At 40.8% G+C, this 21,445-nt stretch overlaps 1 protein-coding gene across 1 annotated transcript in view; it reads right to left on the reverse strand.

Moving 5' to 3' along the window:
• Positions 1-939: 939 nt before the first annotated feature.
• ITM2B (integral membrane protein 2B) overlaps positions 940-21,445 on the reverse strand; it is a 31,202-nt gene continuing 10,696 nt past the window's right edge. Inside the window, exons 2-6 of the mRNA XM_061994705.1 lie at positions 13,239-13,367; positions 10,478-10,684; positions 5,999-6,109; positions 2,832-2,982; positions 940-1,662 (exon numbers count right to left, since the gene is read on the reverse strand). Coding sequence (XP_061850689.1) covers positions 1,574-1,662; positions 2,832-2,982; positions 5,999-6,109; positions 10,478-10,684; positions 13,239-13,367 — 687 coding nt within the window. The 3' untranslated portion in view covers positions 940-1,573. The remainder of the gene's footprint in view (positions 1,663-2,831; positions 2,983-5,998; positions 6,110-10,477; positions 10,685-13,238; positions 13,368-21,445) is intronic.

Consider the following 21,445-nt stretch of genomic DNA (forward strand, 5'->3'; position numbering starts at 1 on the left):
TACACAAAAACTCAACTGTCAGTTAGGCCAAATGCAGACGAATTTTTTAAGTACTGTGTACTTCCTTTAAAACAAATTATTTTATCTCCATCCAAACATTCACAATAGCAGGAAGCTGGATGATAGCATGTTTACAATTGTATGATGGCTCCAGAACCAGTAAAGCATCCTCCCACTATACTAAAAAAAATCCTTTAAAAGATGGGAAAAAAAAAAAAAAAAGATATTAGCCCAAAGCCTCTTGACTGGATTAACCTAAGACAAATTATTTGGACATCTATAGCATATACTATTTAAAAATCGGTTTAAACAGGGTTTTGCAAACAAATATGCAAATATTCTCAAACATTCCTAGTTTCCTGATGAATCAATGGTTAAAATTTGGTCAGAAAGATGAAGCAATTTTCATATCATGGAAGCTTTGAAGTGGATTTGGGACAGATTTTCCAGCCTTATTTTTGAGTGATATTCCTTTTCCCTCTCCTGTGATTTTTCTTGCAACCACCTTGAAACCAGCGGGTACTAAAATACATCTTACGCTGCACTCTTCCCTACAAAAGTTGCCATTACAAAGATCCCAACCATATAAAAAAAATGGAAACTTACCTTAGAATAGCAGTTTGAGGCATAAATAGCACAACAGAAGAAGGCATCAATGGTACCAGGATGGGGATTTCAGACATTAACAACATGAAGCTGTCAGCTTTGGATCTCTACTCTGACTGTGGAAATATCAACGCGGAATTTAAGCAAGCTGCACAATATTGTCTTTAAATGAAAAGAGAACAGGAAAATGTGCTTCTCTGTTCATATTCAATTTCTCAGCCATTACCTATTCCATCTTATCTTCTCACACTGCAAGTAAAAAACATTAATTTTAACTGTCGTTCCCTCCTCTAAAAAAAGCCAACCCAGTAACAGCAAAAGAAAACACAAGACTTTTAGACAAACAGGTTTATAAGGTTTATTTTCCATTGCACATACATGGATTATATACAAGTTAGTAACATAAGTTACTTCTTAATTTTCTAAAAGATTGTTACAGCAAACACTTGCCATTTTAAAACATCAAGTCAGAAATCAATCTAAAAAGGTAAATATGACAATATTTTAAAAACAAAACAAATTGCACTTTGTTAGGGAGAGTCCAATACAGGTTTGTCTATATGCTGTAACAAACTATATAGCAGGTAATATTACAGTTAGAAGTAGCTCTTGCAGTCCATTTGTACATTAATCATTTGTTTCCATTTTACTTAATTAAAAACCGGTGGATATTTCAGAGACGTTCTCTTCTTCCTAGTATTCATCACATGAAACGCGCTAGCAACTAAGGCTTTATACAATTGCTATTCAAATATAAGAAGAACACCACACCTGAAAATAAGGAAAAAAACCTAAACCGTACTGATTTTACATGTATCATGAGATGAAAACTACGGAAGGTGTTCAGCAGTAAAGCCCTGTCCACTACTTACGTAAAAGAAGATTTTAGAAAATAATCACTGCACACAATACAAAGGGTGGGGTCATACTGTAGTGTTGAAGTCTCCTGTAACAGCAATATTCCTCGTTACTCTTCACAGATGAGCGTTTCCATAGCAAACCTGTTCTCAAAGTGTCGGATCTTTCGGCAATTGACGGCTTCACGCTTCTGAATTCCTGTGTGTATTAATAAAGAACAACAGGGAGTAAAGAGAAGAGGGGATGAGGTACATCTGAGTTGTAATAGTCTTACATTTCCCATAATAAGATGTCACCAGGAATCAGAAGTGCCCCTCTTCAATCTCCCTCTCACAGCACACACACTTAGAGAATCCGTAAGCAGCCAACAACTCTGAAGGTGTGGTGAATCCAATTGCAGTCCCAGTTTAGGTAAAACCAACCTGCCAGAATGCCTCCACTGGCTAGTTTTAACCCAGATCAGTTCCTAGTCTCCCTCTCTCTGTGCTTATGTAAAAACACCCCTGGCGCCTGAGAGAGGGAACAGCAAAGGAATCAACTGCTATAGGCAAAAAAGAGTGGACTAGTAGCATTTAAACACCATCACCTCAGAATCAGAGGAAGGCAGAATTATAACCAAATTTTAGCCAAACTAATGCTCAGTGCCAACCTGTGCTCATCATTGATTATCACGGGATCAACATACTGAATTTTTAAATGGATTTTGCTACTAGGACCTTTTAATTTCTAAACATTACATTCTTTTTATTCAGTGTATTTCTTTTCCTTGCTTTCCCAGTCAGGTTTACTGAAGCAATTAAACTGCTTCAGTGTGCACTTGCACCTCACATACGAGTAAAATCTGAGAGAAAAATTGAAGGCAGTTAATAGCTTGTAAAGACTCTTCCATGAAGGAGTACCGTGCACTACAATTCTCCTGTGAAGACAACTTTTACTCTTATTTCACTGATGCAAATATGAAGATGTGGACTAATTTATAGATGGCTCTAATGACAAGAACCACCTACAATTCTGTATTTGCACTACAAGGCTATGGCTTCTCATACATTAAAAACGGGTTTTTTTGGGTTTTGTGGTGTAGGCCAAGAAACAAGATTAAAAGAAAAGTATCAATGAACACCTGAACCTCAGAAAATGTTTTAGCAACTCCTAGTTCGCTGGGGCCTTGAGCACTTTTGCACAATAAAATGTCTTTTTTCCATACCTACACAGAAGACACCAGACATACTTAAGCCTGCAGAGCCTATTAACTGCAATAAGCAACCTCTTGCTTTAATAAGAGTCACTCCTTTCAACACAATCAAGCCTATTTATTGAATAGCACTGAACTTTCTGAGAACACAAAATATTGCAGGAGGAACATTTACCTTTGACGGCTTCTTTGCGCTGCAGTTTATAGGTCTCCTTGCCACGGCAGAGGCGGTAAATAAAGAATCCCAGCTGATCCACGTTTTCAATACGATCAGTAACAATCATCTGTTCATGAATCAAATAGGACTGAGGCAAGTATGTTCCAGCCTGTCAAACAAAAATACAACAGCTCTGTCAAAAGCCACCTCTTTGTGGCCTAAATACACAAGGCTTTGCAATGTGTTTTCTTTAACACAGCTATGACCTATCTGCTTTGAATTCTTTCAGAACATGTATTACCCAAAGAGTTTTATTCTAAATGTGCCAACAAGACTGCACTGCACTATCAAAATAGATATCAATTACATTCAAGAAATTCACAAAACTTCTCCTGATGTATACGTCCACTGTCCTGCTGCAGTAACATCAGTCTTCAGAAGAGGAGAAGCCTTTATTTTCAGGATCACCCATCTGCCACGGACCAGTCCTGCGCTTATCATCCAAAGTCTTCCTTAACAACAGCCCAACAAATGTCAGTGGGAACTACTCCCAAGCAGGAGCTGGCAGAAGCATGCTCTACATGCAGATACTCTTGCTGATGAAGCACGCCAGCCGCAGTCCACAGGGTCTGAGAAGCCTTGAACGTATTCAAAGCGTAGGACACAACTCTCAAGTCAAAGGCAAGACGAGAACATTTAGCCCTTTAAGTTATTACGGTGATTCCCAGAACTGTTTATATAGAAAGGTATTAGAAAACCATGGTGGTGTATCAGGTGTCCCAAGGAGACACACAGAATAAAAAGAAGAGCCATGATGACAGGCAAAGGCTTCCCAAGCCCTTGCAAAGTCCCTTTTGGTGTTATTTTTCCCCAGCTGAAATGACTGGGGAATCCATCTCTGTGCACACCTCACTGTGCACAGCTGAAGATGAACATACTTAACTTCCATATGATTTCCTAATACCACCACTGGTAAATGGTCATCAGCTTTTTCTATTCCTCCATTGTATTACACTCTGTTAGTGTGCTTCTAATTTATGGCAGTAGAGAAGTTGTTGCTGGCTTTCTAAAAATAAAATGACCACTTATTATGGAAACGAATTCAGCTTCTGTGGCAAAAGATCTCTGTATTTTTTATTGACAATAAACAACTTCAAATTTCCATTGCAAAACAAGATTGTCTTTTCAGTCCAAGCGACACATTGAGAAGCAGCTGATTAAACACTATTCTTTTCAGTAAGAAAGGACTGTGTAAAGTTCACTCTAAATCATGAAAATTTTCTTCTGCACGTACTATGAGGAAAACAATAGCATGTGCTCTGCATGTACTCAAGAGCTCATTTTAATGAGACAAGCACTTCAGTTTCAAACACTTTTTTTTCTTGTGCAACCAGAGTGACTGCAGAACACTGAACAGAAATTCACTCACTTTGTGCATCTATGGAACAGTTTAATAGATTTCAGTTGCAAAACATTTAGCCCAGTTTTCTGAGACATCAAAGGCCCACAGCATTTTGTTAATACAATGAGAATTAAGCAGATGTCTCATAAAATTAGGGCACTCATTGTTGGGGACAATGATCAAAACAGTTTGCTTTTGCACAGCTTTTCAATTAAATGCGTGATGCCTGGTTATCCTCTTACTTGTAAGCTACGGGTATTTGATTTAGTATTAATGACAAACTAGAAAAGGAGCAGATTTTAATAGAGGAATTTGTGTGAACTAAAAATGGAAACAAAAGAGCTCACACAGAGTAAAAAAATTTGGGGTCACTAAGCTTTACAGACACCACCACATCCCTCTGTACAGGAAATGAAAGTGTGGTTAAATAGCCAGTCTCAAAGTAGGCAGCAAAAAAGCAGCTGAGGACTTACTTGGGAAGTAATTTTTCACTTCAAATTTATTTAGATACATGAACTACTTAGAAATGGCTAAAATGGTTCCTGGAGTCCTAATTCCAAAGCCTTGTTTGAAAGATCCAAAACCCAAAAATGACATTAACAACTCTAACATTACAACAGCCCGGTAAAATAAAATTTTAAATACTCTCCCCAAATCTTAAGACACAAGTTAGCTTATCAGCTCTCTTCCCCACCTGGAGTCTTTTACTGTTCTGCAAAGACACTGGAAGGCTGAAAAAGCAGGTAAATACTATTTAAATCTGCTTTAAAAGCAGTAAGAACTTTATTTTTTTTAAAAAAAAGATAATTCATCTGAAATTAGATGCCATTAGCTTGGCATCTAATCTTTGGCCTCCTCAATTTCACAGGTCATTACGTTCATCCAGTTAGTACTACTAAGAGAGCAGCATGTCCCTGTGGTGGCGAGGAGCCAGCCAAGCAATAGCACTCTATCATCAGGCCCTGCTGAGAAGCTGTTAAGAGTTGCCACAATATTACACTGCAAACTCATGTTTGGTGATTTCTCAGTCCTTTCTAACAACATCAGATCTTGTTCTGAAGTCCTGACACTCACAGAACCAGGAATCTTGGCTATACTAAAACCTTCTTGCTTAAATGGGCTTTGCTAATAATACAGGTCAAGTCCTGACCACTCCTACAAAACCTCTGTGTGAAGGGGAAGATCCATCTCAAGGCTGCTGGAAGCCTTGTGAAGTTGCACACAGTGCTAGTCCGTCACACATACTGCCATATAGAATTTCCCTGAGCATGCACAGTGGATCCAGCACTTCATGTACATTAACCTCAAGTCACTTCATCAGTTCAAAGTAGGGGCCAACCTTAGGGACCTGTGCTTTAAACAGCACCCACGTTCCACGGATTTCCCAGTGTATCTACTTCCAGCCTCTCAGTTAATAAGTCTTACTCCAGCACATACGTGGCTTTACACTTTTATCACAATGGATTGTAAAGTAAAAAACACACAATGCTACCAAAGAGTCTAAGTACACCACATCAACACAATTTTGTCAGCCAAATTTGCAGCATCAAAGAATAAAATCAGGTTTGTTTGCCTTCCTCTGAATTAATAATTCCTTCATGATGGTAGGTAATTAACTAAGAAGTTTATAGACTTTATTCTCTCTTTGCAAAAATCTCCAGTTATCAGTTAACTTCCTAACACGTGCCCTGGGTGAATGTTAAGTGTTCTGGGGGTAAAAAAGAAAGAAGAAAGTCTCCTTTTATCCTGTCTCAAGAACAAATTACTTAGGATTTAACCATACCTTGATGTTGATGAGGAGCTCCAGGAAATTTTTTGGCGGCATAACGACTGAAGTGTTCAGAGGAATCACGTAGCACTTATCCAGGCTAAGGTCAAGATAGGCAGTGAGTCTCTGTTGAGGAAATGTTTATTTCAATCGAAATAACATCAGAAAATTCACACAGGGACCTTGCTAAACTGCTATTGCCTCATGTTTTTCTTCAAATTGTTTTGTTTACTATACAGTCTGTACCCCAAACTCCAATTTGAGGGAATGTAAATGCAGAAATAAAAGCCAATCTTGATGAGAGTTTAAATCCATGACAGAGATTTGTGCAAGGCAGCAGACAGTAAGTAGTTCAAATGCACGGCCGTGAGGAAATTACAAAGGTGTGTTTGAGCTGTTATAGAATCAAGTACAGTGTTCATTTATTCCTAGTGCCTTCATTTTGAAACAACAGGGCAAAAACCCTACTCTAATCTCCACGCTTTTATGTTTTGTTATAAAGGGGAAATGCTGCTGGTAAGAACAAAATCTAGAAGGAAAAAAATACTGTTACAGATAATGCAACAAAGCCCCTTTTATTTTAAAAAAATACCACTGACTCAAATTGCTAATGATTATTCATAACTGAGTTGTTATCTTTATAGTACCTGAATTGCAATATTTGCCATTATTTTATAAAAACAGAGACATAAAACCCAGGGAATTAACACGATGAATCCTACGGCTCTGTTCACTGAACTGTGCTTTACAGCATCTGTTCTTGCTAAAGCAGACATTATCTCAAGCTGCTGAAAGCTCTAAGGCTGTGGACACATATAAAATACCAAGCACCAAGAGCTCAACAGACAAAATAGTACCAGGCCTGCAATCATCAGTGCACCTAATCTCATTATGTGGGAGTAAGTTCTGTGCCTATAGCAAATGATCCCTGCACTGACCTTTCGAGCAAAGCCTTTAACCCATTAAATAAAAAAGTACATTTCTAATATGATATTGTTCCTATTCACTTCTTACATACTGCTTTGTTTTTTTCTGGTTTCCTCTCTTACAGGCTTTGCTCTAACTCTTAACAGAAGCTCCCTGAATATATTCAGCAACATTTTTAAATGACACAGCTCAAGCAACATTCTCCTCCAAATCTGGTTATGAATATTTGATAGATAGCACTCATTTTGCCTGGAAACTTCAAACTCTGAAGTTTGTATAAAAAAAATAGGACACTTCCCTACTCTTCTTTTTCAGTCCTTCTTAAAAAAGCTGTTCAGCAAAGTCTTCACATGTTCACAAAAATTTAGCTTCCTGAAAAACAGCTGCAGAACATTTCATAGAACCAAACAATGGTTTGGGTGGAAGGGACCTTGAAGACCATCAAGTTCTAATCCCCCTGCCACGGGAAGGGGCACCTTCCTCTAATCCAGGTTGCTCCAAGCCACATTCAACCTGGCCTTGAACACTAGGGATGAGGTATCCACAATCTCTCTGGGCAACCTGTTCCAGTACCTCACCACCCTCACAGGGAAGAATTTCTTCCTTACATCTAATCTAAATTTATTCTTTCAGCTTGGAGACATTATGCCTTGTCCTATCACTACATGCCTTTGTAAAAAAAGTCCCTCTTCAGCCTTTTGTAGGCCTTTTTAGTTAATGGAAGGCTGCTATAAGGTCTCCCTGGAGCCTTCTCTTCTCCAGGCTGAACAACCTCAACTCTCTCAGCTTGTCTTCATAGGAGAGGTGCTCCAGTCCTCTGATCATTTCCATGTCCCTCCTCTGGGCCCACTACAATAGCTCCATGTCTTTCTGATGGAGGCCCCAGAGCTGGATGGAGCACTGAAGGTGGGGCTCTCACCAGAGAGGAGTAGAGGGACAGAATCACCTCCCTTGACCTGCTGCTTGCACTAGTTTGGATGCAACTGAGGACACAGCTGGTTTGCTGGGCTGTGAATGTATGCTGCTGCGTCATGTGAGCTTCTCATCAACCAAGACCCCTAAGTCCTAATCCTCAGGGCTGCTCTCAATCCACTCATTGCCCTGCCTGTACTTGTCCTTGGCATTGCTTCAACTCATGTGCAGGACCTTGCACTTGGCCCTGTTGAACTTCCTGAAGTTTGCATGGGCCCACATCTCAAGCCTGTCCACGTCCCTCTGGATGCTGTCCGTTCCCTTCAGCATGTTGACCACACCACACAGCTTGGCGTCACTGACAAACTTGCTGAGGGTGCGTTCAGACCCACTGTCCATGTCACTGACAAAAATGTCCAACAGCTCCAGCCCCAATACTAATCCTTGAGGAGCACCACTGGTCACTGCACTCCACTTGGATCTTGAGCTGCTGACCACAACTCTTCGAGTGCAACCATCCAGCTCATTCCTTAGCCAGCAAGAAGCCCATCCATCAAACCCGTGTCCCTCCAATTCAGAGCCAAGAATGTCACACGGGATGGTGTCAAACACCTTGCACAAGTCCAGGTAGAAGATGTCAGTTGCTTTTCCCATATCCATCAATGCTGTAAACCCACTGTAGAAGGCCACCAAATTTGTCAGGCACAATTTACCTTTAGTGAAGCCATATGGGCTGTCACCCATCACCTCCTTATTTTCCTTGTGCCTTAGCAAAGCTTTCAGAAAGATCTGCTCCATGATCTTGCTGGACACAGAGGTAAGACTGACTGGCCTGTAATTCCCTGTGTCTTCTGGTTTTTTGCTTTTTAAAAAGAGAGGTTATGTTTCTCCTTTTCCAGTGGGTGGAAACTTCATGAGACTGCCACGACTTCTCAAATGTGATAGATACTGGCTTAGCAGCTTCATCTGCCAGTTCCCTCGGGATCTGTTCCATCGCTATCAGACAGCTTCCATCAGGCTGATACAGAGAAGAAAGGATTCTAACCATTTTACAGACCTGTCATTAGTAATGAGAGCTGCAGACCTTTCAACTGCCTGACCAAAAATTTATCATTACCATTCCTATCAAAATTTTTTCCACAAAAAAGTAACAAACATCTGCAAGTGCCTTGATACTCTGGTTCAGTGCCTTTTGGAACCACGGTAGCCTGTGGCGCACAAGGAAAATTTAGCTTCTGCTTCCTACAGCATCTGGAAAATGAGCACACTTCCATGGTCAGTCAGCTGGTCAGTTCCTTCCCTGTCTGCTGCTGCTTTGAGGGTTTTTAAGCTATGCTATAAGACCAATCTCTGTGGGTGCTTGAACATACCTAGTGATGTCAGATGCAGTCAATGCCTGCAAGATGAGGTAGGTGATTTGACTGACTGATTCCCCAGAAGGCTGTGCTGCCATTCAGCAGGATCTCAACCAGCTTAAGAGTTGGGCAGAGAAGAACCTCATGAGGTTCAAAAAGGACAAGTGCAGAGTCCTGCATCTGGGGAGGAAAAATCCCATGCACCAGTACAGGCTGGGGGTGACCTGCTGGAAAGCAGCTCTGCAGAAAGAGACCTGGGAGTCCTGATTGATAATAAACTGAACATGAGCCAGTAATGTGCCCTTGTGGCCAAGAAGGTCAAAGGCATCCTGGGATGCATCAAGAAGAGTGTGGCCAGCAGGTCAAGGGAGGTTCTTCTCCCCCTCTACTCTGCCCTGGTGAGGCCTCATCTGGAGTACTGTGTTCAGTTCTGGGCTCCTCAGCTCAAGAGGGACAGAGAACTTCTGGAGAGAGTCCAGCACAGGGCCACCAAGATGATCGTGGGACTGGAACATCTTTCATATGAGGAAAGGCTGCAGGAACTGGGGCTGTTTCGTCTGGAGGAGATTGATGGGAGATCTTATTAATATTTACAAATACCTAAATGGTGGGTGTCAGGAAGTTGGGACATCCCTTTTTTCTATAGTAGCTAGCAACAGGACAAGGGGTAATGGGATGAAGCTGGAACACAAAAAGTTCCATTTAAATATAAGAAAAACCTATTTTACTGTTCAGGTGAGGGAGCCCTGGCACAGGCTGCCCAGAGGGGTTGTGGAGTCTCCTTCCTTGGAGGTCTTCAAGACCTGCCTGCACATGTTCCTGTGTGACCTGATCTAGGTAGAGCTGCTTCTGCAGGAGGGTTGCACTAGATGATCTCTAAATGTCCCTTCCAACCCCTACCATTCTGTGATTCTATGAATCTAAGAAAACTATCACAGCCCCTTCTGAACTTCCCTCTGCACCACAGCATTTGGTCACATTCTGGCTCAGTGGACTGAGCATAGCAAGAACTACATTCTCTTTACTTCCTCATACTAAGGAAAGGAAATAGCTCTAAGATTTTTTTTCTTTTCTATAAACTGAACCATATTTGCAAATGGTGGTTTACAAACTACCGCACGAGGGTTGTGTAACACTGTACCTTGCTTGCAGCCTGCTGCTGATCAAAACGTCTCTGCTGCCTCCTCCAGCCTCTGCTTTCACCCACCACAATAATTAGGGAGTACATTTATCAGGATGACTGAAGGGGAAGGTTTTTCAAGTCTTAACTGCTTTCAGCTTCTTCAAAAATATTTCTTACCCGGTGGAAGTCATGGACGATATCAGCAGGGTCGCTGTCAGCAAACTCAGGGACTGGCACACTGATAAACTCAACATCTTCCTCCTCCAGGATCTGAATATTTTGCTCAATTGTGTGGTAGCGAGCACTCTGAGCCTCCGCCCCAGACTCAGGTAAACTTAAGCCATCTTCAATGTACTTGATTCCACAGAAATACACACCACCCTGCTAAAAATAGTAAACAACACAGCAACAAAAATATCAGTAGACTTCTTATAAGTTTAAAACTAATACTCTCAAAGCACTATGGAGAAGAAAAACTTGTCAGGCTACACTAAATGTTTTCCCTTAATTTGATGCACACAATAAAGTAGGAGCCAGTCTCTGTCTCCAACAGCAATATGGGTAAAACCTTGATTGTGATGAACGCAGAGAGCATCCTTCCCTTAAATTCAAGGAAAACAGGTTCCCAAAAGCAGCTTCTTAAAACAGTTTTTTTACTGTGCATCCATTTTCTGTGGGACACTGCATCTTATTTTTAGAAAGGCAATGAAACTCCTACATCCATATGCCTGCACATCATCATCATCGTCATCATCATATTAAACTGCAGTCAATAATTACAATTTAAGACATTGAAATTGATCATCCAAATTACCTTTTAGAAAGCAAATCTAACTCTGAATTTGGTCCTGCTTGCACCAGGGGGTTGGACCAGATGGCTTCAAGATTTTCCTTCCAATCTCAATTATTCTGTGAAGTTGCTTAGTTTTTCAAGGCTTCAAAAGTTTTGAAAGTCATTTTCTAAATTAAACTAATTTTTGTTTTGAACAGTTTTAAAGGACAAAAAAGGATTTAAATCAATACATTTCTGTCACTGTACACATGACAGGTTACCAAAATGAAGTGTAAAATAAAGTCCTGAGCCAGAGGAAGTCTCCCCCCTACCCTGTCCTGGTGAGGCCTCATCTGGAGTACTGTGTTCAGTTCTGGGCTCCTCAGCTCACGAGGGACAGCAAACTTTTGAACAGAGTCCAGCAGAGAGCTACCAAGATAATCAAGGGACTGGAGCGTCTCTTACGAGCAAAGGCTGGGAGATCCAGGGCTGTTTAGCCTAGAAAAGAGATGACTAAGGGAGGACCTCATCAACACTTTTAAGTACCTAAAGGGCAGATGTCAAGAGGATAGGGCAGCACTTTTTTCTTCTGTAGTGCCCAGTGGCAGGACAAGGGGTAATGGACATAAACTAGAACACAGGAAGTTCCACTTCAACATAAGGAAAAACTTCTTTCCTGTGCAGCTGAGGGAGCCCTGGCACAGGATGCCCAGGGAGGGTGTGGAGTCTCCTTCTCTGGAGGTTTTCAAAACTAACCTGTGTGCATTCCTGTGTGACCTGATCTAGGTGAACATGCTTTAGCAGGGGGTTGGACTAGACAATCTCCAGAGGTCCCTTTACACCCCAACTACTCTGTGACATACAAATTTATAGCACACGTAGTTTTAGAAACAGAAATTCCACATATGTGCATGTCATCAATTTAAAGTTTTACACTGAAAACTTGTCTTGGGTGCAATGTTAGCTCAATTCCCGAACGTTTCCTTCAACCCAGATCTGAGTGGTTGCCACAGGTTTTACCGAAAAGGCACTTTCCCTCTCAGGTTGCTGGCAGGTGGAAGGTAGAGTGTTGCAGTGCAAAGCATGAATGGCACATGCATTAGTAACACAGCAGGCCTTCAACTCCTCTTAGTTTGTTCATCCCAGATATGCTACACTTTAAAAGCATCGTTTGCAACACCACTGCTCCCTATAAATTAGGTTAACATGATAGCCAAATCCAGTCCAAGTCCAGATAGAATTTCTCACGTTTACTCACTATACCTTCTGCATTAGCAGCTACTAAAACGGAGGCAAAACAACAATCCTGGCGGCAGGAGTAAGAACATAGAACTTCTACCTTATGTGCACTAACCAGTAGGCTAGAGGGATTCATGTTTTACTTGTGTCCTCCCTTTCTGACCCTGTGAATCCTGAAACCTTGGCAGTTTCTGAAGGAAGGAGGGTGTGCTTGCACTGCTTGGGTAACAGCCCAGCACACAGTGACAACTCCCCTCCAAGGAAGACAATATTTAACTCAGATCTCCCATGCTTCACACAAATGCTCCACTTCCCTGGCATCACTGCCTTCACTGGGCTCCTCTTGCAGTGCTGCTATTTGTTAGAGACTGAAAATGCATTTTGTCAGAGGTCTAATCTTGTCTACATGGATTTGACTTGACAGAGCATGTTTAACCACATTGACTGTGCTTCTCCCAAGTCCCTGCAGGGCCTGTATTTCTTATCCCCGTGGGTGCCAAGAAGAAGGAGTCATTGCAGTGTTTTGACAAGCAGTTCCTTTCCTCTGCATTAGCAGTATTGCATGTGTCTAGAGAGGCTTTCAAGGGGTTAATACACCTCTAGTATTTGGCACTGGAGGGAGAGCTGGTGAATATCTGGGACACCACTGAGGTTCCTGAATCCAAGCCTTATTCAGATGTAACCCTTTCTCTACAAAGTAAGGTTTTCAAAAGTGTAGCTCCCTTTTGTTTGCCACTTTTACCCCAGCTCTCCTCTGCCGATCTGTAATTTCAGAGCAGGCCATACACTTTTAGAAAAGATGAAGTTCTGGAAAAGAAAACAAATATAGAGGCTGTTTGATTTATTCTGTTGCTCCTCTTACCTCTTCTAAATGTAAGGCGTAAGCAAACAACACAACCCTCCCAGAACCAAATTTATTTGACTTACCTGGAATGCAAAGTATTTGTACAGATAAGCACCACCCAGAATCACACCAGCCAGCATAAAGGCCAACCCGAAGCACATGCACCAGCACCAGGCCCTCCTCTGCCCAACAGGCACAGCATCCTCAGGGTCCTGCAAGTAACAGACACAGACCTTCAACACGCTGCTCCCAAGACCCATATGACAGCAGATACTTCAGACACAGTGAGTACAAACATTGATTGCATCCATCAGAAAAGGCTGTGCACACTTCATCACAATTGCTTGGAAACGTATTTTAATTGGTACAATTTAAAACAGATCTATTTAAGTTGAGTATTACAAAAACGTGTAGTAACAGTCACTCTTACTGGCAGTGTCACTGACTAACCAGCAGACTTCAGTCTTAAGGAAGAGAAAATTGTTACAAAAAATTCCTGAGATACCTATTAACACCCAGTGAGCCACTTTACAGATTGCAGACAGAAAAATATCCATTCTCCAGCTGCCTCTGTCCAACAACAGCAGAGTAAGGAAGCAAATTCAGACAGGTCAGATACTTTTTTTATCTTGGTACAAGCAATTTAAGTGAACCTGAAGAACCAACAGAAGATCAAAGGTAGTAAGACCACCAAAAGAATCCTTTCCTATGTTGTTTTATCAGGACAAAGGAGACTTTACCACCTCTTTGCTGGTAAAATAGTATGAGTGGGAATGAAAAACAGATGCTTTGTAAGTTGTTAAGGAAGCTTTCTGCTCTAAGACAGCATTGGCCATGTCTCTATCTGCTGTTGTGTTATGCTAAAGGAATGACAGGATGTTTCCCCTTCAGGGGACTAGTTTGCATAACCATGCAGTCCCCACAGGCAAACTAAGCAATAAACTGCTGCTTGCAAAATCTTTCCTCTATCAGCCCCATTACAATGCTTTTTCCTTTTCCGAGTGTTTTGCATAACTCCCATCAAAAAAAAGAAACAAAGAAAAAACCCCCAACCTCATCTTTGAGTCACCCTCTTCCAAGCCATGACAATCCTGGGAAAATATCAGAATTCAAACAATACAAACAATTCATTACCCCTTTGCAACCAAAAAAACCCAACAGGGTTTAACTGATTACCAAGGCCAAATAAACAAACAAACAAAAAAAAACCCAAATAGAAAATGGAGAGCATGAGAAAAGCACCTGAGTTCCGCCCCACGTGGGTTTCTCTGCAGCATTTGCCAATTAAGATTATTTCCCACTTGAACAAAGTTATGGGTGTAGTCCCTACACTGCCTTGGCCCAGTTGGGAAAGAATTCTCCTCATCTGGCCAAAGCCATCTAAACAAATCTGATATCAAATGGAAAGATTCTCCCACCTGTAAATGGTGGGAGGAAGAGGAACTTCCTGAAAATGACTCATCCCAACCATCCCTGAAAGGAGCAGGTAGTCTTTTGGAGGAACTTAATTCTTTTCACTGATTATAGAGGGAAATTCCTTGGTTAACAAACTAGGTATCTAATTCATATGTAGCTAAAATTAAGTGATGTGAAACCCATCTTTATGGTACACTGCAATTATCTTTCATACAGAAGTGGCAATGCAGCCTCTTTGCCAGGCAACAGCTATGAAAATCTGATTCAGAAATATTTAAACTGAAGAGAATTCACAGGTTTTGTTTGATGTTACCTTGCAAACTACCACAGTAAATCAGATTGTGAAATCTCCATCTTTGGAGGTTTTCAAGTCTCAACTAGACAAAGCCATGGCTGATCTTGCTTTGGCAACCATTCTGTTTCTTAAGGGAGGCTGGACTTCCAGAGGTCCCTTCCAACCAACAGTTCTGGGATACATTACAAGGCAGAGAGAGAGTGAAACAGCTGCTGTGGACTGAAAATGCAAAATGAAGCAGAATAAAAAGACAAGTAACAACTTTTAAAAGCTTTTACATCGCTAATTTTTAGCGATTTATTTTTATTTTAGCTAATTTTTAGCGATTTTTATAGTCTGGAGGAGATTGAGGGGAGATCTTATTAACGTTTATAAATATCTAAAGGGTGGATGTCAGGAGGTTGGGACATCCCTTTTTTCTATAGTATCTAGCAACAGGACAAGGCGGAATAGGATGAAGCTGGAACACAAAAAGTTCAACTTAAATAGAAGAAAAAACTATTTAACTGTTCAGGTGAGGGAGCCCTGGCACAGGCTGCCCAGAGGGGATGTGGAGTCTCCTTCCTTGGAGGTCTTCAAGACCCGCCTGGACATGTTCCTATGTGACCTGATCTAGGTGACCCTGCTTCTGCAGAGGGGTTGGACTAGATGATCTCTAAAGGTCCCTTCCAACCCCTACCATTCTATTATTCTAATTATTTAAGGAATTCAGTATAAAGAATTACAGGATTACTAGCTGTGTGTTTTTTAACCTGTCTGTCTGCAAAGACTGAGTAAAGGACATAATACCTATGGTAATCTAATTAACTTTCAGGTCAGCTGAAGATTCTTCTGTGGATTCTTCCATAAATCATCTCAATTATATATCTAAACTAGGTAAAACAAGGATTTTTATTTTTATGTTGCCCCGTATCATTAGGTAACTATTTCCCTAGGTATTTCAAAGTATAAAGGACACCTGATTGAAACTCTTTAAAATAGCTGTCATTTAAACTGTTTTAAGTTAACGTCAGAAAAATAGATATCAAACTGGCTCTAGGTACGATGCCAAAATATTCCCTAGTGAAGAATATGAAGGGTATTTTTATTCTTCCCCAGTCCTGCTTTTATCTCCCCATTTTTTAAAATTCCATTATGCAGAATTACCCATTAGTGGAATAACTGCCTCTTCCATTTTTATGTATTTTTCTAAGTTCAGAAAGACTAACAAAATATGCATCTGGGAAGCAGTGCAGAAGGCATACACAGTATGAACATCTCCCTGGAAATGGGGATTAATGTCAATTTCATTTTGCATAGGCCACAAAAACAATTAGAAAGAGGAAAGTAACTTTCACCATGCTAGAAGAAACTTAAAGGGACAAGCTTACTCATACTCCACCCTAAATAACTTTGCTCTGACATATGACAGATGTAAACAACAGGTTTAATTCAACTCTCATCTTCTACAGCAGCTAAATTTTATCAGTATTACTTCTGAAGGCATCCCTAATGGCAGCACATTAAGCTATCTTGTTTTTGTAGTTGCCTATTGCATTGATTTGTGCACAGCCTATTCAAATCAGCATACCAAATTTAGAGCAAGAGTTCAAGCTTAGTTTAGCCTCTTGCTTAGGAGTGCATGAAAGTATTGCACTCTCAATGCAGGAGTCACAAGCATTAGGTAACACTGAAAACATTTTATGCTGTCGAAAGAGAAAACAATTGATTTCCTCTTCTGAATTTGAAAACTAAGTACATTAACAAGCAGTTCAAGACCACCTTAAATTAAAATATAACGAATAGACTACTGAGGCTAAACTATACTCCTATTAGCAGCTGTCCTGTGGCTAAGCTTTTACATTGTTGCCATGACAGCTTAGTTTGGTCTGAACTGACTCAAAAGAGTAATTCATCCCTCAGCATATAAATCTGACCCTCTACACTGCAAGAGAAGGAAGTGCTACAGATGCTCACCCTCCTTCCAGGTGACTCCTCTTCTGAAAGAAAAAGCATGAAGTGAAAGCGGATCCCCACTAAGAGGGACAGTGCTCTCCCCACGTAATTACAACTGCAGTTTGTTCCCAGATTGCAGCGCCAACTTCTGAGGCCAACACACAACATGAGATTGCAGCCTCAGTGACTCATTTTTCTATAGGTCAGCTTTCTACTGCCAGAGTTATCTGACAAAAGAAAGCATCATGTACTTGAGGTAAAGATTGACCTCCAAAAATGCGTCTGTCTACATCTGTGAGCAGTAATAAATAATCATTGCTGCTCCAGTCCTTTTCTTTCCTCTCTTCTGCTTCATCCCAGCCGCGTGTACTCCTAACTCCCTGGTGAATCCTCAAACTTAAGATGATACTACAGAACTAATCTTCACTGATGCAAAATGCTTTAGGAAAAACTGGATGCAAGCCCAATACTGGCATGTTTCCCTTGATGAGCTGTTGTTCTAATTGGAAAACATTTGATTAGCCTATTTCCCATGGACAAGACATGAAACAGAAGCATCTCTCTGCCACTTGTACACTAAATCCTACCGTGTTAAATGGTTCAGAACTTCCCAACCTGAATAGCTTTAAGCTCTGCAGGTACAATTTTGCTGTGGATAGAAAACGGGAAGCATTACATTCTCTAATATTTGAGATTGGGAAGATTTGAATCTGCTGCCTTCTCACAAATAAGTTATGAGATGACTGCAATTTTTGGTAAAGACCCCTTCACCAGTGACCACAGCAGCTACGGTAAAGCTACACTCTGACTTGTTAATGGAACTATGAGAAGGACAAATAACACCACAAACTATTTACCAAAGTACTCTTCAACTACAGAGAAGTCTTCAAAAGATCACATTTATGATAATTATCATGAACTGTTCTGGAGTGAGTTAAAAGACAAAAAAAAAAATCAATATCCCCTAAAGGTGCAAATATTATCAGTTATTAATGGCTACTGGACATATATTCTCTTGCTCTTTCAAGTTCAATTTTAATGATTCCTTTTTTTTTTTAAATAAATGCCAAATTTCAGAAGGACCAAATTCATGTTTGGGATAACATCACCAAATTCTTTAAAGAAGCTCTGATACTGAGCCACAAACATGTATAATTAGACTTGGTAATTAATTGTCTCCCCTTGTGGCTTTTTGTACATGGTGGAACATAATTGCTTTAACATTATAATAAAGCAATCTAAACATTTATAAGGCATATGTCTATTTCATATTAAAGTGGGTGAGAAGGTTATCAGACCTTGTTCTTTGCAGATGGACATATCAATTATCACAGAGTCATAGAATGGTAGGGGTTGGAAGGGACCTTTAGAGATCATCTAGTCCAACCCCCCTGCAGAAACAGATCCACCTAGGCAGGTCATACAGGAACACGTCCAGGCGGGTCTTGAAGACCTCCAAGGAAGGAGACTCCACAACCCCTCTGGGCAGCCTGTTCCACTGCTCCGTCACTCTCACAGTGAAATAGTTTTTTCTTGTACTTAAGTGGAACTTACATGTTTCAGCTTCATCCCATTACCTCTTGTCCTGTTGCTAGCTACTATAGAAAAAAGGGATGTCCCAACCTCCTGACACCCACCCTTTAGATATTTGTAAATATTAAGAAGATCTCCCCTCAGTCTCCTCTTTTCTAGGCTGAACAGTCCAGTTCCTGCAGCCTTTCCTCGTATGAAAGATGTTCCAGTCCCCTGATCATCTTGGTGGCCCTGTGCTGGACTCTCTCAAGCACTTCCCTGTCCCTCTTGAGCTGAGGAGCCCAGAACTGGACACAGGACTCCAGATGAGGCCTCACCAGGGCAGAGTAGAGGGATGCATCCCAGTATGCCATTGGCCTTCTTGGCCACAAGGGCAAAGCATTTCATATGAATTAATTAGGTAAGAATCTACCTAAACCAGCTATGATGGCTATGCCATGGCGACTCCGGAATAGGATATGGCTGTCGTGCACCTATGCAAAAGACAATGGCCCACATTTAAAAATAGGTACGATAGTAATAAAAATAATTTGGGGATGGGGAAACTCCTTTCAGAAATAACATGCAGTCTTTCATCCACAGAGAAACTAGATGCAGTGTATTACAAATATTACTATAAATGTCTGCAGCACAACACACAAACCATCCATAACTATGCATCTGAGAAAAACATCTGATGTGTGTATATATACATATCTACATATATATATCTATATCTATATATATATATATATATATACACACACACACACACACAAATGTGTGGATATAACTGTCCAGAAGCTGTTCAGAACAGTTTTCTTCCAAGGTCCTTTGCATGCTGGGTTAGCTCACATGGATGGACAGAATGCAGCAGGGCAGACTCAGCTTCCTAAAGGCAAATATTGACCAACTGCAGCTTTAATTAGTGGAATGGGGAGAACTTAATGATGACACTCTAGAAGTGTTTTTTAATGAGGGAGGGAGGCTAAAAAAATCTTGACATAATATACCGACAGCCATACAAACTGAATTCTGCTGGTCAGGCTCATCGGCTCTGACTTGTAAATCCGACATCTGTAGAAAATCCTCCCAAAAGACAGTAAATTTAAAATGAACTTAATTTACAACAAGTTCTGCATTTCTCCCATAGTATTCCTGCCTGAAGACTGCTCCAAGCCTGGTATTCTATTTATTACTTGTTGCAGATGGGAAATTAAGGCAGTCTTTTGCAAGACTCCTCACTTGGCAGATGCTGCGAATCTGGAAGACTATCATACTGCTCTGCCTCTCACACAGAAATTTTATGCTTCCTAATAAAATTAAATTTAATTTTCAAATACAACAATCTTTTAAGTTGCTAGTTGGAAAAACAGACTGAATACACAATAGATGCTTCAGAGATGCCTTGCTTAGCACAAGGCGTGACTCAAATGATGAAGCCTGAGAATAAGCTATGGTTGTTTTATGTGCAGTTGGTATCTGAACACTGCAACCCTTCTGTGGCAGCACTGCCAGTTCCTCTTCTGTCAAGATGGATGGGGACTTGTCCATCTGGCCAAAGGCTCTCTGCCTAAAGAATAGCACAAAAACTAGACTTTGTTCTGGTGTTGCATCCCTTAGTCACGTAGCCTGGATAACAAAAGAGATTAATTAATTAGAATTATCTATTAGGCAGTTGATACTATTAACCTCTTCCTGTATTTCTAGTATCTAAATATGCTCTATAAAATAATATTGTAAATACAAAATCTTTTGTACAGCATTAGGAAAAAGAGTAGCAGGAATAAAACACATTCCAAGAGCTTTTCAAAGGTAGGTAGGAAGGTAGCTGCACGTATTGGGAAAGATGGAGGTGAAGGGAGTACAGATATGACTCTTAAAATGGGCAACGGGAGCAGGAAATAAGACTAGAGAGAAACATGGTGGAACATGAAGAGTTCAATTTCGCTGCAGAAAGGAAAGTGACAGCTGTAAAGTGAATGTAAAGGATGTGAATCAGCAGTTTGCCCACAGCTACGTGCATAAAGAGACAATACATGAAACAGTCTTGAAAGAGTAATCCTGCAACTCTTACTGATATGAGTAATCCCGATTTACCTAAACATTGCCTTCAACTTCTGAGACGAGGGATTACAAAACTTGATAGCAGTCAACAATTAAAGAGGATGGGTAAAGAAGGAAGTAGCCTGTAACTATTTAGTCTGCTGCTTTGGTTCAATTTGGGAGCAGTATTGTTAAAGAGTTATTTTTATTGTTAGCTTTGGTCTTCCATGGACTAGAAAATGAGGAAATCAAATATCCTTATTCAAATAGTTTGAAAGTTCTGTCTTTCTAGACCAGGCAAGGACATTCTTCAGGTGATTCATATTCACAGCTTTTGGCTATATTCTCTTACCAGGCTGTCTACAACAACTGCAGAGCTGATCACACATAGTATTTCACTGTGTTCTTCAAACTGTTTCCCCCAAATTGTTCCTCTTTCTGTGTCTTGAGATCCACCAACTCCCTTCTCTTGGCACTAAATCCAGCAGTTGCAAGTCTTCCTCTAATTTCCTTCTTATCCTGTGTCTATGCCCCTCATCTTTCCCTATCCCAAAGGACAGCTCTCTGGTCTCTGCCATATAGAGTACCCAGCACACCTTATTTCCATTTTCTCCCTTCATGCCTGCTACAGGACAAACCATTCACTGCATCAGTGTGCTACACTCTTGGGAAGAGGAGCTGGGCTATGGTCACAGACGTACTACATATTTGGCCTGCCTGACCAGCCTGTACTCCTGTGCCTCATATGCTATATCTTCACTGCCAACGCTCAGGGCCCAGGACTGTCCTCCTTTTTCCGTACAGTAATTAGCACAACAGGATCTTAATACCACCTTGTATTTCTTCTGAACACAAAAAAAATGGATTTTTTAACTGTGAGCTTGACCAAGCACTGGCAGTTTGTCCAGGGTGGTTATGAAGTCTGCATTCTCAGAGATACTCAAAAGCCGACTGGACAGAGTCCTGGTCAGCCAGCTCTCTCTAAGCAGAAGGGTGGCCCAGGTGACCTCCAGAGGTCCCTTCCAAAAGTAACACTAATACTATATAGGAAGAAGATTAATAAATAACCCTAACCATTTGCTTCAT

This window comes from Colius striatus, chromosome 1 (genome assembly GCF_028858725.1).
Source record: "Colius striatus isolate bColStr4 chromosome 1, bColStr4.1.hap1, whole genome shotgun sequence".
Classification (NCBI taxonomy): Eukaryota; Metazoa; Chordata; class Aves; order Coliiformes; family Coliidae; genus Colius; species Colius striatus.